This window comes from Pseudophryne corroboree, chromosome 8 (assembly GCF_028390025.1).
Source record: "Pseudophryne corroboree isolate aPseCor3 chromosome 8, aPseCor3.hap2, whole genome shotgun sequence".
In the NCBI taxonomy this organism is placed as follows: domain Eukaryota; kingdom Metazoa; phylum Chordata; class Amphibia; order Anura; family Myobatrachidae; genus Pseudophryne; species Pseudophryne corroboree.
In genome coordinates, this window is record NC_086451.1 from 114653949 (window position 1) to 114681785 (window position 27837).

The 27837-nt window shown below is 49.2% G+C and overlaps 1 protein-coding gene across 1 annotated transcript in view; it reads right to left on the reverse strand.

The window, feature by feature from the left end:
* Nucleotides 1-4300: 4300 nt before the first annotated feature.
* LOC134947545 (uncharacterized) overlaps nt 4301-27837 on the reverse strand; it is a 72435-nt gene continuing 48898 nt past the window's right edge. The window contains exons 3-5 of the mRNA XM_063935589.1: nt 15576-15743; nt 12738-12891; nt 4301-5669 (exon numbers count right to left, since the gene is read on the reverse strand). Of these exons, the coding sequence (XP_063791659.1) occupies nt 5120-5669; nt 12738-12891; nt 15576-15582 (711 nt within the window). The 5' untranslated portion in view covers nt 15583-15743 and the 3' untranslated portion in view covers nt 4301-5119. The remainder of the gene's footprint in view (nt 5670-12737; nt 12892-15575; nt 15744-27837) is intronic.

The following is a 27837-nucleotide window of genomic DNA, read 5'->3' on the forward strand; positions in this document are numbered from 1 at the left end:
CCTCCTCCCCGTCATCAGTACTGCGCTCGGGGGCGGAGTTTCATGCAATGACACTTTTGCGTTGTGATGTCATGATGCAAACGCATCATTGCACGAAACCCTGCCCCCTAAGCGGAATGGTAATGACGGGGAGGAGGGGGAGCCAAAAAGAGCGACTTAGAGCCACGGTGGGCACCCTGTGCGAACGCCCGCCTCGCCTGCCGCAATAAATGGCTCTGTGGATACCCATTACTGACAGTTACCAGTTAATAACACAGACACCACTTACTGACCTAGATTACACTTACTGACACACACACGATTTATTAGCACATACATGCTTACTGACAGACACCCACACGCACATACAAATTTACTGACACAGTCACCACTAACTTTAAGAAACCAATTACTGACTCACAAATACATATACAACACATATAAACTAATAAACATACTGGAACAGGCACCTCCGGTCTCACCCTTTAGCATCCAGGAATGTAGAATGTAGCACTCTTCACTCTCCATGCAGCCAAGAATAGCTGCTGCGAGTCCCAGGGCTACATTGTGCGGCCATTCTGGTTGCCCATGCGGTGCTTGAGTCACAGCAGGAAAGGGGAGGAGCTGAAAGAGCGGCTCCTCCTCCTCCCCCTCCGGCCGGCCCATCCTCTTCACTTAGCAGCACTGTCTGGGGGGAGGAGCTCGAATTAGATGGGAGAGCTGCTCCTCCCCCCTCCCTCGCGTCACTAGAGTACAGCAGCACAACTAATAGGCTGGGGGCGGAGGCGCTCAGGAGGAGAGATGCGTCACGTGATCGGCTCCTCCTCCCGCTCCGGCCAGGAGTCTTCAGTGACTGAGTAAGTGACTGGTTCCCTGTAGGCAGTGGTGGTGGAGGCGCGGCGGGTGCAGTGCTGGCGACGGCATACAATGAGTCAGTGTGACTCATTGTAATGCCGGCAGCTATGAGTCCCTTCACTGTGGTTGTGGGCCTATTTTCAATGGGGGGCCTGGAGCTGCAGCTCCATCCGCCCCATTGTTAATCCGGCCCTGTATATACATACACACACACACACACACACGCACACACATACATTTATTTATGTATGTTAGTATTCCGGAGCCTGGCACTCGAAATAAGGGATGCAATGGCCACGATGCCCTCCACAGAGAATGAGTGGGGTAGGTTGGATCCGGTTGCGGCAGGTCCTGGCTTTGATGGTAGCAGCTGCAGTAGGTACGGGTGGTATGGTGGGGGGGAGTTGATGGTAGCAGTAGGATTCGGTCTGGTGGGCGAGAGGGGGTCCTAGCGTCTGGTCCGGTGGTCAGGGGGTCTTATTTATTAACAGTTTTTTATGTAGCGCAGAAAATTCTTTATCGCTTTATAATTGATAAAACAAAACTGGGAAATAACAAACAGTCATAGAGGTAGGAAGGCCCTGCTCGCAAGCTTACAATCTGTAATCTATATAATAGGGGCTCATGTAAGTTGAATGTATTTGTGTGTTCTGTAAAATATTAATTTCTGTACTGCATAAGGACATAAAAAAAGACTTGTGTCCATAGGCACATTTTTTCTCATCTTGTATTAATACTGTAGCTCAGCCGTGGCCAACCCGTGGCTTTCGTCTTTCTTTATTGAGCTGCGGCTCCTGCCGCCCACTCCCTGACACTGTAGCTCATGACAGCAGAACCCCCCTGATGGAGAAACGGAGATAGCTTTATCTCCGTCTCTACACTTACAGAGGATGGCCGCAGTGGCCATCCGTGAGCAGGGCAGCCTTCCCCTTCTCCTCCCCTGCCTGTCTTCAAGTTCTGACTGGGAGAGACTCTTGCCTGCCGTAATGTGTAAAATGGGGACTCTTGCCTGCCGTAATGTGTAAAATGGGGACTCTTGCCTGCCGTAATGTGTAAAATGGGGACTCTTGCCTGCCGTAATGTGTAAAATGGGGACTCTGCCTGCCGTAATGTGTAAAGTGTTTCAGTGTTTCTCACCCCCAGTGTAACTAAAAATGGGGGTGTGACACATGGTCATGCTCCTACAAACGTCATATTGAAGGCGGGCGCACAAAAATGGGGCGTGGCCTCGTGCCAGTTATGATACCGGGTCTTTGGCTTGACAACAGATATTTTTTGGCTTTTTGCCTCTGACTGGTTGGCCACCCCTGCTTTATCTACTTATGCTTTGAGAGGCAGAATAGGGGTGGGTAGATGCCAATATGTTTTCGGTGAATATAGTAAAGGTGTGTTCATAAAAATGCAACAAAACAGTGCTGAAAAAATAATATTTGTCTCTTGCTCAACCTATGCTTCAAAATATGATGATGTCTTAGCGTCAGGTCCGGTGGGGGTGTCAGCGGCGGTAGGTTGGGGGGAAGTTTTAGTGGCAAGGGTATTCCTTGTTTTTAATAGAGCACAGGTTCTCAAACTCAGTCCTCAGGACTTCAAACGGTGCATGTTTTTCAGGTCTCCTCACAGAATCACAAGTGAAATAGTTAGCTCCACCTTATGAAATGTGGTAGTGAGTAATGAATACACCTGTGCACCTGCTAGGTGACCTCGATAACGTGAGCGGTATGGGGTCCTGAGGACTAAGCTTGAGAACCACTGTAATAGAGTAAAGCATGTAGCTGTAATTGCTTTAAAATGTATTTAGTGAGTGTGCAGAAAATTAAATGTCACCCCAGTTTTAATTTCTTTAGTACTTCTGCTACAACATAATGCTTTCTAAACTTTTTAATATGTTAGGTCCAGCTAATAGGACAAGCTCTGCCTTTTACTGGTGTAACTCCGCCTACATTACGTTTTGAAGTAGAAATCCCGCCTACTTTGCTATTGGTTCCGCCTACAGTTGATTTGGTGCCGCCCACATGAGGCCACTACCATTAATTTTTCCAGGGCCACTTTTATTTCCCAATCCGCCCCTGCCTCACCCCCACCAATTACAAAAATGTTCTGCTCCTAAAGTTCACACCTGATACTGTATACTATTGCAGGTACATGTGCTGAATAGATTAATTGATGTTTTGAAACAAAAACGCTCTATAAATCGATTCATAAATTCAGCCCAAGTAAATGCAATAGTAAGATAAGTGTAATGTTTGGGATCAAAGCATTTAGGGCCCAATTCAGACCTGATCGCTGTTGTGAAAAATCGCATTATCGAATGACTGCACAATGCGCACACGTGTTGTCAAACAGCAAGAGGATAGTGAGAATATTTTGATCACACGGGCGTTCGCAAGGTGATTGACAGGAAGCGGACGTTTGTGGATAGCAACTGGTTTTCTGGGAGTGTCAGGAAAAACGCAGGCATTTCCAAGCGTTTTCAGGGGTGTGACGTCAACTCCGGCCCCGATCAGCCAGATTTCTTTCGCACTGTACGAGTAAGTATTGAGCGACGCACAGACTGCGCACACTGCACAGAATGGGAAAAACATTAGATGGTGAGTGTGTTGCAAACGGTTTTGCAGCTGTTCGCTGACTGAGGAGAATTTTCACACAGCGTACACATGCAATTGTACACTTGCACAGGGCGAATTTTCACTCCCTCTGGGCGGCAACTATCTGTTCGCAGGACAGAGTAATTTACAGCACAGTGATCAGGTCTGAATTAGGCCCTTACTACCAAGTGTAGCGATGAGCGAATCAGCAGTGAAATTTACCACAAACTGAGTTTTGTGCAGGAATAGGGCACTATTGCAGAAGTCTAAAGGTCCAGCCATAGTCACAATCTCATTTCGCTAAGTGCATTCCACATATATTATTTGTACACTTGCATTTTGTTGAAATCCTGATCCAACCAAATTTTGTGGATCTGAACTGAAACGCAGTCTGGATTCCCCAAGAAGATCCAAATTCAGAACCACGTGACGATCTGAACTGGGACTTGGTTCGTGTCTTGCAGTGGTTCAGAATTCAGATTGTCTCAGTACGAGTTATTCTTGGGCTCTTTTTAGAACTTCCTTACTTGTGCACAGTTACATGTACTGAGTATTAGTCGTAGTCAATACTAATTATTGCTCCCTGTAATTAACCCTGGTGTAATCAGATATGATTTTTCCAAAAATGTATATTTTTTAGTAATCTCTGCAGACCTTACTTACTATACATATAGATGGCCAATGTTGGAAGTCATAGCATTTCCCGGCCCTTGAATTCCGAAATGCAGCGAATCATGACATCACGCCAGGAGTACAGTGCTAAAATGACGTGATTAGCTGGAAAGTGGGTGAGTGTCTTCAAGACATTTTGAGAGAGTAGGCAAGAAAATACATTACTTCATGCTTTATTTTTTCCCTACATTTACAATTATAACTTTCACATTTGGTTATTTGTAAAACATCATAAGCAGGGGTGGATTTAGGGGTGAGAGCGCCCCAAGGCACAACAGTAACAGCCGCACCCCCACCCCCCCGTCCTCATTTTATTATTTTCATTGATTAGTTATAAGCTCTCATTTGATGATAGCCAATTTAACAGAATAAAAAAGCCACTAATTATGACATTGTTTTATTTTTAATTATGTGTACATATTTACTAAGTAGGACAGCTTACAGGGGCAGAATATGCATGTCTTACTCATTCCATTCAAGATGGCATATGGTACACTAGAGTACAGTGGAAATATTTAGCAGTTACTGGTGCATTTCGGTCTGACAGTACCAACACATGCATCCTAGTGATGCCCCCAACAAGTGCTGCCCCTAGGCATGTGCCTCACGTGCCTAATGGGAAATTCACCACTGATTGTAAGTGAGGCAGTCAATATGTTCTTGTCCAGGAGAGCTTACAATCTTACTACCAGAATGTATATATTTCTGTAAATGTACAATATGTTTACTTTTCAGTGTGCAGATAAATAGTATTTCCTGTGCACCCAATACCTGATTTTACATTTTAGAATGTATGTAGCTGTGTTTTGCCAAATGCACCTAATACAGATTTTACCTTCTGTCTGTGTATATTAACTGTAAATAATAAAGCATGCAGTTTGTGTAACATTACACATTATTGATCAACTTTGGAATGTTTAAATGAATGAGACGAGGCATAAAACATCTATGATGACATGGAAAATATAAATAACCCGTTTTTGTAACTCAGACACGCAGAACTTGGAATTTTAGCTATCTGGGGAATGTTAGATATATGCGCCTCTTTCTTTAACATCTAAAATGTCTGGTTGACTTTTACATCTTACATTTGACTTTTCAATCATTGGATGGTCCCTTGTGCGTCTAATAAAAGATTCCCCCTTTTCCAGTCCCAGACACTGATTTGATAATAATGTTCCTTTGGATTTCTCGTTGTTTATATTCAGAGGCCAGACATTAAGTCCATACTCCGATCCCCCTGCTATCTTGTATGTGTAATAAGACCCTAACCTGTAACCTATATTACTTGCCGGTCTCTGGGTACAATTCCTGGGGACTGAATCCTCCAAAAGAGAGAGCCTGTTTTTGGTGCTGTCCAGCAAACACCTCCTACTGGAGGATATATGAAGTCCTGTGTCATTCCCACCAAATTGAACAGACACCTTAGCTGTGGTTACAGCTTCTTTGCACGGCAAACGTGTCCATTTATCTGTCACTCGTCTTGGCGGGTGCGGTGGCAGTGGTTTTCGTGGGTCAACTTTCAAAATATTTTTGGAAGTTTTTTTGTCATTATATTCTGAGGTGTGTTTCTTACTCCTATGAAAGAGAGACAGATCAGCTGCAACAAGTTGAAAATAGATTTCCAGAGTAAATGTGCATATGGGAAGATGAATTGTAAAGAGATGCTTGACATAACTATTACCAGGAGCTTGTGGAACAACTGGCACCCATTGTGCAGCTTAAAAAGGGTCAGCAAATAGAAGTTACACATCTATATTGCCCATGCAAAGTAGAGCGAGGGATTATGCCACTAGTGAGGACGGGTGTGGTACAATATGGTGATATGGTCATCATGTTATCATTGTAAGTGTCTGCATGTCGGCATAGTGTTTTACAATATTAACCCTACCCTGGTGGCAGCCTAACACTAACTGCAGCCTTACCTTGAACCAGGCACTGACATGTATTGTTGACATTTTCACACTGTTGACGATCTGTATGCCAACAAAATAACTACATACAGTACCAATGAGGACACATAATGCAAACTGACGCCAGCGTGATCTGTTCTGTTAAAATTATTACTGTCTTTCAACCAGAGCTGCATTTACAGGATCAATAAATCATGATAATTATGATGATGATGATGATAATAATAATAATAATAATAATAATATAGGACTTGGTAATCTTATTACAAAACCCAGTCTGACAAACCTATTGGAAAGCAATGATCACACTTATTAGTAAAGAATATTAAACAGCTTTCTTATCTGTCCAATTTGTTATACAGCTCTGTGGGCCAATACTAAGATAGGAAAACAGTATAGACGTTTATTAGTGGTCATAATAAAAAACAATTGGGGTACTTAAAATGGAAATTATATGCATTTTTCCTAAAAAGTAACAAAAAAATGAAAGAAAGCGGAAGGCTGGCGTCGGCCCTGGCCACGGTGGTGGCGGCATTGGGGCCGCTGGCCGCGGCTGCATCCCCTGGGGTGGCCGCAAGTTGCAGCACGCCTGCGGTGGCAGGCGGGTCCGGTGTGCAGAGGGTTTCGGCGGTGCAGCGAGTTGCTCGCGCCTGCCGGGAGCTCAGGGCGGCCGCCGCGGAACTGGATCATGGTCCGGGACAAGACGGGCAGGGACGCGCGGTGGGGACGCCCCCCTCACGAGTTGCTCGGCATGCGCCGCGATTGCTTTCTGGGTCCTTCGCTCCTTTATCTTCTGCAGGGGATCGCGGTGAAGTGGAGATGGCAGAGTCCGAGGAGGAAGACGTCGGTTTTGCCGCGCCGGAGGATTCCGTGTTGGGGCAGTCGACCATGTCAGGTGAGGTGGTACAGTCGATATCGGGCTCCTCCGCGAGCTCTAGTTCGCGCAGCTTTTCCTCTTCCTCCTCTTCATCTTCTCTGTCGTCGCCGGCGTCCGACGTCAGTAGTACGACTAGGGCGAAGAAGCGTGCGACGAAATTCGCCAAGAGGGCGGCGGGTCAGCAGAGAAGGCGGAAGAGGCGCAAGCGGCTGAGCGAGGAAGCTCGCAGGGCCAAGAAACGCCGCGATTTGCCCGGGGTTGTTCGCTGCGACTACACTGCAGTAATGCGGGGGCTGAGGGATAGCTGCCGTAGGAAGATTTGCATGGGGGACTTCGTTGATGTGTTCGTCCTGACAAAGGACGCGAAGAAGGAGTATAAGTCGGCGGCAGCAAAGAAGGGCATCGGGGCCGAGGCTTTCCGTACCTTCGACAATTGGCTGGCCGGGTTTTGAGTCTTCGCGGCTTGTTACCTGGAAGATAGACCTGACGAGCACATGAACATAATTCGGTACCTGCATCTCATACAGGACATGCAGTGCACATCTTCGGGCTCGGAGTGGCGCAGGTATGACCAGGAATTCAGGGAGAAGCAGGACGGGTTACAGGTCATGGACTTTGGGTGCAAGGACGTGGAAGTCTGGCTCAAAGTCACTCGGGCTTCGCAACAGGCTAAGGAGCCCCGGAGCGCGGGGGCGGACGGGCACCGCGCAGGGTCGACCGCCCAGGGGTCCGGCGCGGACGGCGGATCGGGCAAGCCAGGTAGGTCGGCCGTCCGCGCGGGGGGGCAAGCCGCCACAAAAGGAAAATGTTTCGCGTTTAACAACGCGGCCTGTTCCTTCGGCAAGCAGTGTCGTTTTCGACACTTGTGCTTGCAATGTGGCGGATCCCACCCAGCCTCCTCCTGCTTCAAAGGCAGTCGTCAGGGTGCCCGGGGTAAGCAAACTTATCCAAGACAGGCCGCGGGCGGGAGCACTCCGCAGAGCTCCAACGCCAATTAATTTGGATACGATGGGCAAGTGGTTGGATTGGTATCCAAACAGGGCGGATGCGAAATTTTTGTTTTCCGGTTTTCGTTTTGGTTTTCGCTTGCCTGTTGCGAGCGAGGTGTCGGTGCGGGCCCAGCAGAACCTCCAGTCTGCCCGAGCCTTGCCGTTGGTGCTGCGGGAGAAAGTGGATAAGGAGGTCAGGTTGGGCAGGATGAAGGGACCGTTTATATCACCCCCGGTGGATGGTTTGGTCATCTCTCCAGTGGGGGTGGTTCCCAAGAAGACTCCAGGCGCTTTTCGGCTCATTCAGCATCTTTCTTACCCGTCGGGGACGTCAGTTAATGACGCGATACCGCCGGCGCATTGCTCGGTGGTGTATCAGTCGTTTGACGAGGCGTTGGAGCTGGTCCGCAGTTACGGGACTGGGGCCCTCATGGCTAAGATTGATGTTGAGTCCGCTTTTCGGTTGCTGCCGTTACATCCGGACTCATTCCGTTTTATGGGTTTTCGGATAGGAGCGGAGTATTTCATCGACAAATGTTTGCCGATGGGATGTTCCGTTTCATGCTCGTTTTTCGAACGGTTTAGCACGTTTCTGCATTGGTGCGTGGAGTCTTCGTCTGGGGGTCACGGGGTCGCCCATTACCTCGATGACTTCCTGTGTGCGGGTCCGGCAAATTCATCACGGTGCGGCGACTTGCTTTTCAGCATCCGAGCTCTGTTTTTCCACTTCGGCGTTCCCGTGGCCGAGGATAAATCAGAGGGACCGGCCTCCTGTTTGTCATTTTTGGGGATTGAGATTGACACGGTGGCGGGGTCGTGTCGACTGCCTCGGGACAAGGTGGTGAAGCTCCGCGACGCTATTTCCCGGTTCGAGGGGTCGTGTAAAGTCACACTGCGGCAGGCGCAGTCCTTGCTGGGCATGTTGAACTTTGCTTGTCGGGTAATACCGATGGGCAGGGTTTTTTGACGGAAGCTAGAAAGGGCGACTGCGGGGTGTGCCAGACCACACCATTTCGTGCGTCTGTCCTCCGAGATTAAGAGGGATTTGGCCGTATGGGCCTCGTTCCTGGAGGACTTCAACGGGGTGTGTAAATGGCAGGCCCCAACGGTCGACAGCGCTAGGTTGCAGCTGTTCACCGACGCAGCGGGTGCCTCTGGATTCGGTTGCTATCTGGAGGGATCTTGGTGCGCGGCTTCATGGCCGGCGGAATGGCGTCGCAAGGGTTTAACTAAGGACCTTTTGCTTCTTGAGCTTTTCCCCATTATGGTGGCGCTAGAGGTCTGGGGCGATCGGCTGGCTCATCGCAGCATCTTGTTTAGATGTGACAATCTGGGCGTGGTGCACGCGATAAATAACCAGAGGGCGAAGTCGCTGGTGGTTCTGCGGGTGCTGGGACAGTTGCTAGTGACGTGCCTACGTAGGAACCTGTGGTTTCGAGCGCAGCATGTGCCTGGTCTGGAGAACGGAATTGCCGACGCATTGTCACGAGAGCAGTGGGAAAGGTTTTGGTTGTTGGCACCCGAGGCCGACGAGCATGGTTTTCATTGTCCCGGTTATGTCTGGCAGGTGATCGGGCCGGACTGGAAGGTCTAGCGTTGCGGTCAGTCGCGCCAACCACGCTGAAGGCTTACGGACAAGCTTGGAGCGAGTGGGAGGAGTTTGTTCGAGGACGAAATCAGCAAGGTAAGAGCGGGCATCGGATGATGCTTTCTTTTATTTGGCAGCTGTATGTTTCGGGTAGGTCCAGAGCGGTGGTATCCCGGTACTTGGCTGGTATTTCGTTTTTCAGCAAAATCAAGGGTGTCCCTGACGTGACGAAAAGCGGGATTCTGCTGAAGGCGATGAAAGGATGGGCGCGCGTAGCGCCGACGCCGCCTGACAAGAGGCGGCCCATTGATGCGGCTTTGCTGCCGGCTGTCATCAGGGCAGTTGGAGGTATCGCGTCGTCCATGTTTGAGTCGCTATTGTTTAGTTTGGCGTTCTCCATGGCTTACCACGGGGCCTTTAGGGTTTCGGAATTAGTAGCGCCTTCTAAGCGAGCAGATTCGCGCATGCTTGTCGGGGACGTGGTGGTGGGTGAGAGGTCCTTGCTATGCAGATTGCGGCGCTCTAAGACGGACCAAGTGAGGAGAGCTCGATGGGTCACCTTGGTTCCGGCACTTGAGGAGAGCATTTGCCCAGTGAGGTTGGCAGTGCAATATGAGGCAGTACGGCCTGACAGGAGGGGGTCATGGCTGCTGCATTATGACGGGCTGCCGGTGACGAAATATCAATTTCGTTGGATGCTGGGTCGTTGTCTGGCGAGCTTGGGCCTTCCACCCGCTGCTTTTGGGACACATTCCTTCCGCATAGGGGCTGCGACGTCGGCTGTGTCGGCGGGATTTTCCATGGCTGAGATCCAGGCGGTGGGGCGATGGAAGTCGTCAAGTTACAGACGTTATATTCGCCCCGTCGCATGAGATGTTGGCTTGCGCGTGGTTTTTGTTTAATTATAGTTGTTATAATCATGTTGTTACAGTTCAGTACGTTCTTGTGTCATGCGTTTGTTCGTTTTCCCGTTTTATCCTACTCAGGGATTAGCCACTTGCCGCTGCTGACATGAGCTGGCAGCGGGGGTCTGGAGTTCTTTTGCGATTTTTGCCTGACTTGACGGACTGAATTCTAATCCACAATTCGGCTGATCAGTTCTAATCAAAGTCCCTCAGCAGGTTTTACGCTTTCACCTCCAGCTAAGTTCTTACATGTTTTTCCCATTTTATACCCCCCCTCCCCCCCCCACCCCCCACCCGTTTCATTTCTTATTTTAATTTGATTTTTCCCATTGTGTGTTTATGCTCGCTTCAAATTGGCTAGAAGCTTGTGCAGATCGGCTAGGCCGTGACTTCTGCAATAAACAAAAACTCTAAATTTTTCTTTTTGGCAGATCCTTCAGGTTAATGCATTTAATAAACAATGGTATAGATAATTAGTAACCAATTTTACCCCCTTTTCCTCCTCTTCAGGTTGGTTTGAAGATGACTTGGCTATTTGGGTGGTTGGCCACTCTTATGTGTATTGGGCCGCCAAGTTTCTGGCCTCGGATGGGGCTCAGATGTTTCCTAGGGCTCAGGGAGTTCGTTGGCTTGGTTGGCGAGGGATGATGTGGAAAGACCTGAGGAGTAGACTAGTCAGTCAGGCCAGCAAGCATGGAGTCCCTAGGGTGCTTGTTGTCCATCTAGGTGGCAACGACCTGGGGAAGAGGACATCTTTGGAGTTGCGGTGGGCCATGATACAGGATCTGGCAAGTGTGGCCGCAGCATGGACCAATTGCGTATTGGTGTTCTCCTTGATGGTGCCAAGGTTGAGTTGGCGAGGTGTGGCGGACGGTCGCCTGATTGATGAGGCCAGAAAGAAGGTGAATGGGGCGGTGGCGAAGTGGGTGCTGTCCCACGGAGGCAAAGTAGTTCGCCACCCTAGGATTCGGTACCGAGACAGTCACCTTTTTCGGCCTGATGGTGTGCATCTATCCAATGAGGGGATGATGCTTTTCCTGGAGGATCTGTGTCTAGTGTTGCAGGAGTCAGGGTGAGGTTATGGTGGCGGTGCGAAGACTCTGGGGAGGAGTCTTTCGCTGTTGGCGGAAAAGAACGGCAGTTTGTAGTTGTATGGTAAGCTGTAGTGATTTACAGTTTGGTGTGGTTTAGGTGCACTCACCTCCATCGACTTATTGGCCGCTCGATCACCCGTCCGGGAGGCAGCGGCAGGGCACCCATCAGGGTGGGTAGTCACTGTGGGGGTTGAGTTGTCACCTATTACCAATTTGATAGTTTGTAGTTAAATTAGGATGGTTTTGATTTTAGCATTTTAAGGTTAGCGTCAGTTTAATAGAGCCGTTCTTTTTTCTGCCACGATATGCCGGCTGAATCGGCATCTTAACAAAGTTTTCATTTACAGGTTTGCTATGGTTAGGGTCAAATAAATAGCTAGCAATTTTTCTGCCAAATTCAAGTCTCCGTGTCTTTATTTCTTGGTATTAGAGGTAACGAATGCTTTACTTTGAATGAAGGGGTCCACCAAATATCACTAGGATGTTTATTAATATTATGCCCTATAATAGTGCCATAAACCATTTTCTGAACCATAGTAGAGCCTTATTTAATGTTATGCCCCATAGCAGTGCGCTAGTTTCTTTTATGAATCGTAGTAGTGCTTAAGTTCACACTATGTCACATTTCAGAGCTGCCAGTACACATTATGCCGCACAGTACCCCAATTCACATTATGATATATAGTGCTCCCCATTCATATTGTGCCTCATTACAGTGCCCCGGTTCATATTATATAACATTAAAATGCCCTCCAGTTCATTTTATACCACACTACAATGAGCAGGTCCAGGGGCATTCCTAGATATATTGCAGGCCCCAAGGAAAAAGTTTGAAATGACCCCTACGTACCACTCTATGGCCCCATAGCAACTGCACTGCCTGTGCCTGCACCTATCGTAGCTTGTCTCCTATGAAGTGTCTGACACTGTCAGCTGCTCTGGAACATTGCAATTTCTGGTGTGTTCATTCCAAATTCTCCAGAATGCCAGCCCTGAAGTGACAGTTTCATGAGTTTCTTGGGAGCCTGAGTTTCCTGGACATGGGAATAGTTCTGCCCATTCAAGGAAGGAATGTAGTATATACAATTCAACTATAGTCATTTGGGTGTAACAGTAACACAAGTTAAATGCTGTATGACGTTAAAAAAAAAAATGTTTATACTGAATATAATAAATAAATGAAAGCTCAGATATTACAGTTTACGCTAGTTTTTATTTTGGGTAAATATTGGTCAATCTAGTAAATAAGACATAACAAAATTCCAGGGGATATACTGTACCTGGCAGTTTCGGATTCATCCTCTTCATAGGACTCAGCAGTTGGGAGGTAGAGGTGCAATATATTGGTCTCTGATCTTTGTACATTGGTTGGCAGGTAAGGAGCCTGTGCTACCCCTTGTTTTCTTGGTTCTGTACTTCTGCCATTTAGCCTACCTGTAGGAGAGAGACATGGTACATTCTAGTGATTACACAAAAAATGCCAAGGCAATTTCAAACCACTAAACATATTAGGGCTGATGCAAACTTGAACGTACGCCAGTTTGTGGAGTGTGTCCTGCATGCTTTGGTACTGTGCATGCTCCAGACTGAGCATACGCAAGTACAGGCAAAACAGAGTTATGTGCATTTCATTGCATCTATAGTTGCAACTTAACCACTAGGCTAATATTTTTTCCAAAAACCGCTTGGAAATTAAATTTTTTTTGTGATTGAATTATGCTAAGAACATCTTTTTATAACATATCCAACATGATTTTCTTAAAATAAATAAATAAAAAAATTAAAAAAATGGCATAAACATTGATGATCGAGATATCGGACCATCGCGATCCTTCATTTTTGATGCTCTTCTCTGCAGCCTATTACATTTCCCGATGGTTGCTAATGTCAGTAGTGATCAGGAGTACTGGGGGAGTGCCCTCTGAGAATGGAAGCTGCTTAGTGGTTGCTTCCAGCAGCCGCACAGTGGGCGTTTCTGACTGGTTGCATCAGATATGACCATGTCAGGAAAAGCCCAGCCTGGCGTGGTCGCATCTGATAGTTAACCACTTGCCAGGCATGGTCGCATCACATGCGAACATGCCGCAAGTACTCTATCTGACCTGGTCTCACAGGATGTGACCAGTCAGATAGAGAGTGTTAGCAGCGCAGGGAAGATAAACTTCCCTCCGCTACTGCTGTCAGAGGGACTGGAAGGTCCCTCTGCCTCCCTGCACTCTCCCCGTGTCTGCCGTGCTGCTGATCACTGCTGATCGGTCAGCACAGCAGGATCCCCTCCCTCCAGCGGCTGCAGACAATGGCAGCTGCTGGGGAATGTAAATGAACCCTCCCAAGCCACCCCCAGACCATACTTGCCTACCTGACCCTCTCCATGAGGGAGAAAATGCTCTGTTCCTGGACTTTCCTGGTAATGTATGATTGCCATCACCTGTGGTGAGCTAGTTAATTGATAAGAAAGGTGTTTCACCACAGGTGATGGCAATCATACATTACCAGGAAAGTCCAGGAACAGAGCATTTTCTCCCTCATGGAGAGGGTCAGGTAGGCAAGTATGCCCCAGACCCCCCCCCTGTATACCTGCAGGCTGTCTTTGCTTGGTCATGATGTTCCCGATGTTCCAATGGTCGTGATTTTCCCGATCGATGTTTCAATGTTTTGGGGGGGAAATATTAACCCCCCCCCCAAAAAAAATTAAATAATAATAATAGTTTTTTTCCTTTTTTTTTTTACTAAAATTATTTGGAATAGGGTTAAAGTCATGTTCTTCACCTAATTCACTCATCAAAAACCCGACAATTTCAGAGCGGTTTTCGGCAATATAAATCGTCAGTTAAGTGGTTAAGGGGTGTAACTGGCCTGTAACTGGCCATTCTCACATAGGCAAGTAGAGGGTGTAGGGGCAGGGGCTGGACCGCACACTCTAACTTTAAACATTAGAAGAGGAGCTACCATGCTGAGACTTGTGGTGCTTTGCAGGAATAAGAAAATGCTAGTGCATCTAGTGGGCATGTCAACGTAATTGCAGGCTATACAGAATTGAGCAAAACCATAAATGTGGCGAGAGCTGGATTAAGGGGAGGAGCCAGAACCGTAACCAGTCATTTTGGTGCCCTGTGGCAGAGAGTGCTTAGATGGGGTGCTGCTCCATTCTAGGACTGTATGCGTGGTGTAAAGAAGGTGTATTCATTGCCAATCTGTTGGTTGGCTGAGTGTGGGGAGGCACAGAACAATGAGAGGCACAGCATTGTGGTGAAAAACAGCAAAAATAGTATAACACACCAATTACATTTACGTACATATTATCTGGTATGTAGTTATGTGACCGCCGGTCACAACACCAACGGCTACATCCCGACCCCTCTAAATCTCGACAGTCGGCATGCTGATTAACAGGGACTATTCTCACTCGAGCCCGCAAAGGGCTTCGCTACGACCCCCCCCCCTCCTGCGCTGGCATTCTACTCCCCCGGATCCCGGCATCGGTATGGTGACAGGTAGTATCCCAAGCACTGGTCACCCATAGCCCAAAACCTACAGTATTATCTTCCTTCTGGTAACTATGGCAAATATTTCCTATGCAGTAGTTAAGTCTAACCTATTCATCGTTATAATTATTCTGGAGATAATAGGACACACAGCAGAAAATTCTGCCATTTCCCAGCAGGACAATTTAACAGAGTATGCGCCAGCTAATTATTAAAGTCCTCATTAGGACAATTGGCATGAACAATTGTCATTGTAATGTAGTTGTCTAAATGAATGGCTTGAATCAGCTGCTACATTAGTCAAGCAGTAAATGCATGGATGACAGCACATTTATCATTCTATCTCTGGGGTAAATATGTGATACTGTATCTTGCTGTAATTATAATCTCATTTAAAAAAAAAAAATCAAGTAAATCATATTTTAGAATGCGTATAAAGTTTCCCATAATTGTCCATTGCTCAGCCAAGGAAAACATGATTTTAATGAAAAGCTGGCAATAACACAGTACCAACTGCAGAATATGTGACCCAAACAGTTTATAGACCTGAAATCAACTTTTTGCATACAGCAAAAGGACATTTATACTTTATTATATTCATGTCATATTAGGGAAGTTCCTGTCATATCTCACCTGCCATCAAATGTAGAACATTACTCTGGTAGGTTGGACTGAATTCTGCATTCTCAGGTTTCAACACAGTGACAGCGATCTTCTGGCGGAGGTTGGACGGTGACTTGGAGGAGATTCTGTCCCGAGTGTTGAATCTCTCTTGAAGACAGCAGGTAGCACCTTCAACTGCTAAAGTAATGTAAACACGCATTCAATTACCATGTTTGTTTCTAGAACAACACCGTATTTAGGGTGTCACCAACATAAATACACATACCCACTATCAATCCAATTGCGCCTGCTGCCTGTGGACCACTTACAGCATAAAGGGGAGGGGGGCGGGGGATTAACACATATACACATATATGTAATGTTGTATGTAATACATGTGCTGGCTGCCTTACCCCGGGGATCGGCAGTGCTGTGTGTTTCACAGCCGCCAGTGCCGCTGCACTCGGGACCCAGCACTCACCTTGTCCTTCCTGCATAAGCCCGCCCCCAGACTCCTGTGAAGAATGCGGAAAGAAGCTGGTGTTTCGCTCTGCACCGAATCCCCAGAATCCAGTGCTTGATACATATGTGAAATGTGGCCAAAGCCAGAAAACTCACTTTTAGCCACGTTTTTTCTCGGGGCCGGCTCTACCATTAGACAGCTTTAGGCAGCTGCCTAGGGACTACAGCTCCTGTAGGACACCACTGAATTCATATAGCAAAAAAATGAAGGATGTCTCTTTATGCGCCACCTCCTTTTACACTGCGCTAGCTGCTGCTGCGGGTCTAATCAGGTGCAGCCATTGCTATCAGGCTGTACCACGCAGTGTCTCAGCACTTCCTCCATGCTGACAGGTGTAACATCAAGTCATGTTAAGGTGGATGTAACTATGGCTCCCGAGGGGCGCCTCCACGGCTGCTCCTCATAGCCCTGATGCACCTCTTCCAGGTCCCTGGATCCCAACTCTCCAGCAGCAAGCAACACCTGACTACATGTCTGCACCCGCAGCATCACTGTAATGCTGCTGCTGCCCATAAGAGGAATCCTGCCAAAGCAGAGGGAAAACGAATAATCCATGGGGGTTGCTGCGGGACCACAGACAGTGCAGATCTTACAGCCAGATGGGCGGTTAGCACTTGTAAACAGCTCAACAGGAAAAACACAGGCACTGGGGCACAATACACTACAAATGGAATAGGGGGGGGGGGGGGGGGGGGTCAGTAATGAATTTACAGATGGGGGGATGGAACACAATAAGATAATCCTGGCACTCAGCAAAATGTGAAATTGTCCCCAGTGCACCATAAAATTTCTTAACATGCCAGCTGGCGGTTATACATAAGCAGAAAGAATGGCAGTCAATGTACTTTTTCACTTTAAAAGTCCTTGAGTGTTGTCTCTTTTCTCTGTATATCTATACACTAGGTGATTCACCGCGCCCTACGGGCGCTCTTCACACCATTGCAAGGGACTACGCCCCCGTAACCCCTGCACGCCTTTCTGCCGTTCAATATTTGTATTATATGGAGTATTACCAGCATTCCTAGTTTTGTTAGTGGTTACATTTTGAGCGACAAAAGGGCGTCCGATGGTTCAGGGGGCATATCCCCTTGCGACGGCGTGAAGAGCGCCTGCAGGGCACGATGTACAGAATTTAGGTGTAAGGTCAGGTTGGGGGGGGGGGGGGGGGAGTCTGGAGGTGTCAGGCGTGAAGTGGAGGTGCCTCTCCGTGCCGCTGATCACCCCTGATTCAGGGACTCACTGGTAGCGGCTGCGGATGGTGTCCAAGGTGCTGCGTGTGGTGGAGAGGTGGGCTGTGGATGTTGGAGGGGGTCCAGAGGTACTGCGGGTGGGGGAGAAGTGGGGGTGCGGATGGTGTAGGGGGTCCAGAGAGACTGCAGGTGGGGCGGATGGGGGAGGGGGTCTGTAGATGTTGCTGGTGGAGGGGCAGGTGAAGGGGGGGTGGGTGCAAGGGGGTGCGGTTGGGGAAGGGGTGGTTGCGGGGTGCCGGGGAAGGGGTCTGTTGATGCTGTGGGTGGGGGATGAGTGGCTGCAGGTGGTGCGCAGATGCAGGCGGGGGTCCGGAGGTGCTGTGGGTGGGGGAGGGAGGGGTGGGTACTGCGGGTGAGGGAAGGGGAGGTGCTGTGGTGGCTAGGGGAGGGGCTCCGGTGGCGCTGTGGGTCGGGAAGGTTCGGGTGCTGGTGTGATGTGCACTGTACGCATGTATGGAGTCACAATTCAACAGCCAAAGGCCTGTTGCCCCCATTACCAAACTTCACCGGACAGCCACTCCAGCTGGTCCGCAACAAACATGATTCCCAGCTGCTGCATCCAGTCCCTTCCATGGAGCTCTGCTTCTCCCTCCCTGCAGAGGCCCAGAGTCTGCTTGGTGTCTGCCATGGTCACATTGGCTCAGGCTTGAAGGGGGTCGGAGCATCTCTCTCCTGGGGGCTGACAGCTGCTTAACGACGGGGTCCATGGACAAACCCACACCACCAATATACTGTGTATATATACACATATACCCCACCACCACACCGTTATACTGTTTATATACACTCCTCTTAAGAGTTGTACATACACATACCTCCCCATATACATATATGCACCCCTACCGTATATACACATTACCCCCAATATACATTCATACACCCCTCCTGCACATGGACATACCCCCATATGCATATACACACCTCATGTATATACACATACCCCTCCCCAATATAAATACAGTATATACATCCTCCTGCGCATGCACACCCCCCACACACATATACAGTACATATATACACCCCCTCCTGTACATGTACACCCCCCCACATACAGTAGATATATACATCCCTGCCTGTACATTCCCATCCCCCCATACATAAACTTATATACACCCCTGCTGTACATTCACATACCTCCCATATGCAGAAACACAGAATACAATATCTCGGCATTACTCTATACAGTGCAGGGAGGACAGGCAAGTGAAGCGTGTCTGCTTCAGATTATGGCAGTGTTTCACAGGACAGGAGGAGGGAGTCATGATTGTGGGGGCGGAGCTTATTCAACTGCTGCTTTCTAGGACAGCATAAACCCCAGGGCGCCCACATAACAGCCTGCGCGGTGGGACCTACCTACAGGGTTCTTATGCTGGTGGTGATCTAGCGCCGTGGACTCCCTTCCCAGAGTTACCGCCAGCATGTAAAAGTCAGATGGGAGAGGTGCAGCTACAGTGGCTGCGGGCGGCGCGGTGGCTTCGGACAGCAGGGTAACTGTGGCAGTGCCCTCCTCATCTGGCGCTCTACACAGCCGCGTACCCCGCGTATGCGTGGGGCCGGCTCTGGGCGCAGCTGCAGTTCTGGCCTGTAATGCGCTCTGGCGGCTCCTGCTGCTCTCATGGCGGCATCCATGTGAGGGAAGGGCCCTGGCGGGCGAGAGTGACAGCCCTCACCCCAGTACCCGCCGTGTGCAGGAGCCAGGAGGAGCGTGGCGGCGCCGTTATCTCCTGATCCTGCCCTGCATCCAGCCACCTCGCCTCCATCTGTGACTCCAGGCACAGAGTCACAGATCTGGGCTAATATATAGGAGATGCAATTCACCCTAGCCCACCTAGTGGCCACCTGAATCTCCCCTCTGAGAGGTGATGGTGGTGAGATTTGCTGGTTAGGGGGCGCTAGGCTGAAGCTTTGCCTAGGGTGCAGAGAGACCTTGCACCGGCCCTACCCGCCCTATATGTGTTAACCTGCGTCCTCATGCTATATATGATCTGTGCTGTAGCCCACACAGAATCCCACCAAATTTTGGTGAGTATTCTAACCTTAACCTTCCCCTCCTACAGCCTACCCTTACCTTTTACCTTTGGCAGCATAACCCTAACCGACCTCTCCTGCTGCCTATCCCTAACCTTCCTCTAGTGCCTAACAATAACCCTGATCCTAATACCCATGATATTTGGTATTTTGACAATAGGTATTCCACAGCCATTATTGTAACCGTCAGGATCAGAAAATATCTATCTATCTATCTATCTATCTATCTATCTATCTATCTATCTATCTATCTATACATATATATACATACTAGTGATGAGCGGGTTCGGTTCCTCGGGAAACCGAACCCCCCCGAACTTCACCCTTTTTACACGGGTCTGAGCCATACTCGGATTCTCCCGTATGGCTCGGTTAACCCAAGCGCGCCCGAACGTCATCATCCCGCTGTCGGAATCTCGCGAGATTCGGATTCTATATAAGCAGTTGAGCGTCGCCGCCATTTTCACTCGTGCATTGGAAATGTTAGGGAGAGGACGTGGCTGTCATCCTCTCCATTATTGTTGAACTTGATTGTGCTTTATTGCTTAATTGGGGGAGGACTGGGGAGCAGCTGTATAAAATAGGAGTACAGTGCAGAGTTTTGCTGATCAGTGACCACCAGTTTTATCCGTTCTCTGCCTGAAAAAAACGCTCCTTATCTGTGCTCAGTGTGCTGCATATATCTGTGCTCAGTCCAGTGGCGTAACTACTGCCCCCGCAGTCCTCGCGGTGGCTTGGGGGCGAGGGGCTGCGGGGGCGCCACTGACTTTGCACAGATTGACATGCGGACGAGCGTCCGCATGTCAATCTGCGGTCTCCCTCCCTGCTGTAAGGACTTGGAGGGACACGGAGCACATAGCGCGTCTCTCCTGTGTCCCTCCTGGCTCTCCCCCGGCCGGTCTAAGTGCCGTTCGTGAGCTCTGATTGGCTCATGAACCGGCACTTCCTTTATTAGACCTGCCGGGGGAGAGCCAGGAGGGACACAGGAGAGACGCGCTATGCGCTCAGTGTCCCTCCAACACAAAGGTGGGGGGGGGGGAGAGAGGAGAGCAGGCACTGGGCGCATATACCTGGCACTGGGGGCATATACCTGGCACTGTGGGGGAAGATCTGGCGCTGGGGGCATATACCTGGCACTGGGGGCATATACCTGGCACTGTTGGGGTAGATCTGGCACTGGGGGCATATACCTGGCACTGGGGGCATATACCTGGCACTGTGGGGGAAGATCTGGCACTGGGGGCATATACCTGGCACTGGGGGCATATACCTGGCACTGTGGGGGTAGATCTGGCACTGGGGGCATATACCTGGCACTGGGGGCATTTACCTGGCACTGTGGGGGAAGATCTGGCACTGGGGGCATATACCTGGCACTGGGGGTATATACCTGGCACTGTGGGCATATACCTGGCACTGGGGGCATATACCTGGCACTGTGGGGGAAGATCTGGCACTGGGGGCATATACCTGGCACTGGGGGCATATACCTGGCACTGTGGGGGTAGATCTGGCACTGGGGGCATATACCTGGCACTGGGGGCATATACCTGGCACTGTGGGGGAAGATCTGGCACTGGGGGCATATACCTGGCACTGTGGGGGTAGATCTGGCACTGGGGGCATATACCTGGCACTGTGGGGGAAGATCTGGCACTGGGGGCATATACCTGGCACTGGGGGCATATACCTGGCACTGGGGGCATATACCTGGCACTGTGGGGGAATATATGGCACTGGGGGCATATACCTGGCACTGGGGGCATATACCTGGCACTGTGGGCATAGATCTGGCACTGGGGGCATATACCTGGCACTGGGGGCATATACCTGGCACTGTGGGGGTAGATATGGCACTGGGGGCATATACCTGGCACTGTGGGGGAAGATCTGGCACTGGGGGCATATACCTGGCACTGTGGGCATATACCTGGCACTGGGGGCATATACCTGGCACTGTGGGGGAAGATCTGGCACTGGGGGCATATACCTGGCACTGTGGGGGTAGATCTGGCACTGGGGGCATATACCTGGCACTGGGGGCATATACCTGGCACTGTGGGGGAAGATCTGGCACTGGGGGCATATACCTGGCACTGGGGGCATATACCTGGCACTGTGGGGGTAGATCTGGCACTGGGGGCATATACCTGGCACTGGGGGCATATACCTGGCACCGTGGGGGTAGATCTGGCACTGGGGGCATATACCTGGCACTGTGGGGGAAGATCTGGCACTGGGGGCATATACCTGGCACTGGGGGCATATACCTGGCACTGTGGGGGTAGATCTGGCACTGGGGGCATATACCTGGCACTGGGGGCATATACCTGGCACTGTGGGGGAAGATCTGGCACTGGGGGCATATACCTGGCACTGGGGGCATATACCTGGCACTGTGGGGGAAGATCTGGCACTGGGGGCATATACCTGGCACTGGGGGCATATACCTGGCACTGTGGGGGTAGATCTGGCACTGGGGGCATATACCTGGCACTGGGGGCATATACCTGGCACTGTGGGGGTAGATCTGGCACTGGGGGCATATACCTGGCACTGGGGGCATATACCTGGCACTGTGGGCATATACCTGGCACTGGGGGCATATACCTGGCACTGTGGGGGAAGATCTGGCACTGGGGGCATACACCTGGCACTGTGGGTGAATATCTGGCACTGGGGGCATATACTTGGCACTGTGGGGGAATATCTGGCACTGGGGGCATATACCTGGCACTGTGGGGGAATATTTGGCACTGGGGGGAGCAGGCACTGAGGGGGCATATGTGGCACTGTGGGGGAAGATCTGGCACTGGGGGCATATACCTGGCACTGGGGGCATATACCTGGCACTGTGGGGGAAGATCTGGCACTGGGGGCATATACCTGGCACTGGGGGCATATACCTGGCACTGTGGGGGAAGATCTGGCACTGGGGGCATATACCTGGCACTGGGGGCATATACCTGGCACTGTGGGGGAAGATCTGGCACTGGGGGCATATACCTGGCACTGTGGGGGAGCAGGCACTGAGGGGGCATATGTGGCACTGTGGAGGAATATTTGGCACTGAGGGTGGCAGGCACTGAGGGGGCATATGTGGCACTGGGGGAGGGGTATATTTGGCACTGGGGGCATGTACATGGCACTGGGGGCATATACCTGGCACTGTGGGGGAATATCTGGCACTGGGGGCATATGTGGCACTGGGAGCACGGCACTAGCAACAAGCACTACCCCCTAGCAACGAGCATGACACCCAGTGCATGAAACCCCTGGCAACGAGCATGACACCCAGTGCATGAAACCCCTGGCAACGAGCATGACACCCTGAGCATGAAAACCCATGGCACCATGCATGGAACCAAGAGCATGAAACCCCTGGCAACGAGCAGGTAATTTAAAAGTAATTAGAAGCCTTACTGTAGAACTTAATGTGTAATGGGCATTACGGTGTGTGGCATAATGTATCACGGACATTGCGGTGTGTGTCATAATGTGTCGGGCATTACGGTGTGTTGTATACTATATCACGAGCATTGTGGTATGTGGTATAATGTCTCAGGATCATTGTGGTGTGTGTCATACTGTGTCACAGACATTGTATGTGCTATAATGTATCAGGGGCATTGCAGTGTGTAGCATAATGTATAACGGGCATTGCGATTCCTGTCATAATGTGTCACAGGCATTACGGTGTGTGGCATAATGTGTCGGGGGCATTACAGTGTGTGCATATTGTGTCATGTGCATTGTTGTGTGTGGCATACTGTCTAAGGGCCATTGCAGTATGTGGAATAATGTATACTCGGCATTACTATAAGGAGGAAAAATGACAAATAATGTAAGGGGCATGAATCAGGATTATTTTTCTTTCCTGTGGTGGCTAACGTCTGGGCGTGCAGGTTGCAAAACTGGGGTATAAGGTAGTCTTTTCCTGCAATACCACGCCCCTTTACGCGAAGCCACGCCCATTTTAACAAAGCCACACCCCCTTTTTGGCGGCGCACGCCTACGGCGCGCACATATTTGTCCCTTTGCTAATGCCAATTATGGGGGGTATGGGGGGGGGGGGGGGAAGGGGCGCCGAAGGATTTTTTGGCTTGGGGGAGGAAAATTTCTAGTTACGCCACTGGTGCTCACACTGCTTAATTGTGGGGACTGGGGAGCAGCTGTATTATATAGCAGGAGTACAGTGCAGAGTTTTGCTGACAGTGACCACCAGTATACGTTGTCTGCCTGAAAAACACTCCATATCTGTGCTCAGTGTGCTGCTTTATTGTGGGGACTGGGGACCACCAATATAATATTATATAGGAGGAGTACAGTGCAGAGTTTTGCTGACCAGTGACCACCAGTATATAATATATAGCATTAAGGTACAGTAGGCCACTGCTGTACCTACCTCTGTGTCGTCAAGTATACTATCCATCTAGAATCTACACCTGTGGTGCATTTCAGTTGTGCAGTTTGCTGACACAGTGACCACCAGTATATATAGCAGTACGGTACGGAAGGCCACTGCTGTACCTACCTCTGTGTCGTCATTAAGTATACTATCCATCTACATTCTATACCTGTGGTGCATTTTAGTTTTGCAGTTTGCTGACACAGTGACCACCAGTATATATAGCAGTACGGTACGGAAGGCCACTGCTGTACCTACCTCTGTGTCGTCAAGTATACTATCCATCTAGATTCTATACCTGTGGTCCATTTCAGTTGTGCAGTTTGCTGACTCAGTGACCACCAGTATATATAGCAGTACGGTACGGAAGGCCACTGCTGTACCTACCTCTGTGTCGTCATTAAGTATACTATCCGTCTACATTCTATACCTGTGGTGCATTTTAGTTTTGCAGTTTGCGGACACAGTGACCACCAGTATATATAGCAGTACGGTACGGAAGGCCACTGCTGTACCTACCTCTGTGTCGTCATTAAGTATACTATCCATCTACATTCTATACCTGTGGTGCATTTTAGTTTTGCAGTTTGCTGACACAGTGACCACCAGTATATATAGCAGTACGGTACGGAAGGCCACTGCTGTACCTACCTCTGTGTCGTCATTAAGTATACTATCCATCTACATTCTATACCTGTGGTGCATTTTAGTTTTGCAGTTTGCTGACACAGTGACCACCAGTATATATAGCAGTACGGTACGGAAGGCCACTGCTGTACCTACCTCTGTGTCGTCATTAAGTATACTATCCATCTACATTCTATACCTGTGGTGCATTTTAGTTTTGCAGTTTGCTGACACAGTGACCACCAGTATATATAGCAGTACGGTACGGAAGGCCACTGCTGTACCTACCTCTGTGTCGTCATTAAGTATACTATCCATCTACATTCTATACCTGTGGTGCATTTTAGTTTTGCAGTTTGCTGACACAGTGACCACCAGTATATATAGCAGTACGGTACGGAAGGCCACTGCTATACCTACCTCTGTGTCGTCATTAAGTATACTATCCATCTACATTCTATACCTGTGGTGCATTTTAGTTTTGCAGTTTGCTGACACAGTGACCACCAGTATATATAGCAGTACGGTACGGAAGGCCACTGCTGTACCTACCTCTGTGTCGTCATTAAGTATACTATCCATCTACATTCTATACCTGTGGTGCATTTTAGTTTTGCAGTTTGCTGACACAGTGACCACCAGTATATATAGCAGTACGGTACGGAAGGCCACTGCTGTACCTACCTCTGTGTCGTCATTAAGTATACTATCCATCTACATTCTATACCTGTGGTGCATTTTAGTTTTGCAGTTTGCTGACACAGTGACCACCAGTATATATAGCAGTACGGTACGGAAGGCCACTGCTATACCTACCTCTGTGTCGTCATTAAGTATACTATCCATCTACATTCTATACCTGTGGTGCATTTTAGTTTTGCAGTTTGCTGACACAGTGACCACCAGTATATATAGCAGTATGGTACGGAAGGCCACTGCTGTACCTACCTCTGTGTCGTCATTAAGTATACTATCCATCTACATTCTATACCTGTGGTGCATTAGAGTTGTGCGCAGTATATATAGTAGTAGGCCATTGCTATTGATACTGGCATATAATTCCACACATTAAAAAATGGAGAACAAAAATGTGGAGGTTAAAATAGGGAAAGATCAAGATCCACTTCCACCTCGTGCTGAAGCTGCTGCCACTAGTCATGACCGAGACGATGAAATGCCATCAACGTCGTCTGCCAAGGCCGATGCCCAATGTCATAGTAGAGAGCATGTAAAATCCAAAAAACAAAAGTTCAGTAAAATGACCCAAAAATCAAAATTGAAAGCGTCTGATGAGAAGCGTAAACGTGCCAATATGCCATTTACGACACGGAGTGGCAAGGAACGGCTGAGGCCCTGGCCTATGTTCATGGCTAGTGGTTCAGATTCACATGAGGATGGAAGCACTCATCCTCTCGCAAGAAAAATGAAAAGACTTAAGCTGGCAAAAGCACAGCAAAGAACTGTGCGTTCTTCTAAATCACAAATCCCCAAGGAGAGTCCAATTGTGTCGGTTGCGATGCCTGACCTTCCCAACACTGGACGGGAAGAGCTTGCGCCTTCCACCATTTGCACGCCCCCTGCAAGTGCTGGAAGGAGCACCCGCAGTCCAGTTCCTGATAGTCAAATTGAAGATGTCACTGTTGAAGTACACCAGGATGAGGATATGGGTGTTGCTGGCGCTGGGGAGGAAATTGACAAGGAGGATTCTGATGGTGAGGTGGTTTGTTTAAGTCAGGCACCCGGGGAGACACCTGTTGTCCGTGGGACGAATATGGCCATTGACATGCCTGGTCAAAATACAAAAAAAATCAGCTCTTCGGTGTGGAATTATTTCAACACAAATGCGGACAGCAGGTGTCAAGCCGTGTGTTGCCTTTGTCAAGCTGTAATAAGTAGGGGTAAGGACGTTAACCACCTCGGAACATCCTCCCTTATACGTCACCTGCAGCGCATTCATCATAAGTCAGTGACAAGTTCAAAAACTTTGGATGACAGCGGAAGCAGTCCACTGACCACTAAATCCCTTCCTCTTGTAACCAAGCTCCTGCAAACCACACCACCAACTCCCTCAGTGTTAATTTCCTCCTTACCCAGGAAAGCCAATAGTCCTGCAGGCCATGTCACTGGCAAGTCTGACGAGTCCTCTCCTGCCTGGGATTCCTCCGATGCATCCTTGAGTGTAATGCCTACTGCTGCTGGCGCTGCTGTTGTTGCTGCTGGGAGTCGATCGTCATCCCAGAGGGGAAGTCGGAAGACCACTTGTACTACTTCCAGTAAGCAATTGACTGTCCAACAGTCCTTTGCGAGGAAGATGAAATATCACAGCAGTCATCCTGCTGCAAAGCAGATAACTCAGGCCTTGGCAGCCTGGGCGGTGAGTAACGTGGTTCCGGTATCCACCGTTAATTCAGAGGCAACTAGAGACTTGATTGAGGTACTGTGTCCCCGGTACCAAATACCATCTAGGTTCCATTTCTCTAGGCAGGCGATACCGAAAATGTACACAGACCTCAGAAAAAGAGTCACCAGTGTCCTAAAAAATGCAGTTGTACCCAATGTCCACTTAACCACGGACATGTGGACAAGTGGAGCAGGGCAGACTCAGGACTCTATGACTGTGACAGCCCACTGGGTAGATGTATTGCCTCCCGCAGCAAGAACAGCAGCGGCGGCACCAGTAGCAGCATCTCGCAAACGCTAACTCGTTCCTAGGCAGGCTACGCTTTGTATCACCGCTTTCCAGAAGAGGCACACAGCTGACAACCTCTTACGGAAACTGAGGAAGATCATCGCAGAATGGCTTACCCCAATTGGACTCTCCTGGGGATTTGTGACATCGGACAACGCCAGCAATATTGTGCGTGCATTACATCTGGGCAAATTCCAGCACGTCTCATGTTTTGCACATACATTGAATTTGGTGGTGCAGAATTATTTAAAAAACGACAGGGACGTGCAAGAGACTGGACTGGAGCACCACCAAACAATCCTGAACCTGCCCTGCCATCATCTGAAGCAAGAGGTGGTAACGAGGTGGAATTCAACCCTCTATATGCTTTAGAGGATGGAGGAGCAGCAAAAGGCCATTCAAGCCTATACATCTGCCCACGATATAGGCAAAGGAGGGGGAATGCACCTGACTCAAGCGCAGTGGAGAATGATTTCAACGTTGTGCAAGGTTCTGCAACCCTTTGAACTTGCCACACGTGAAGTCAGTTCAGACACTGCCAGCCTGAGTCAGGTCATTCCCCTCACAAAACCCGAAAAATGTCCGGTGCACATCACTGATATATACATATATACACACACACACACACACACACACACACACACACACACACACACACACATATATAGTCAACAAATTGGTGTACAGGTGCTCTGGTAAATGTTCAGTTTCCACTTAAAAATTGTGAAGAAATTAGTGATGTGCACCGGACATTTTTCGGGTTTTGT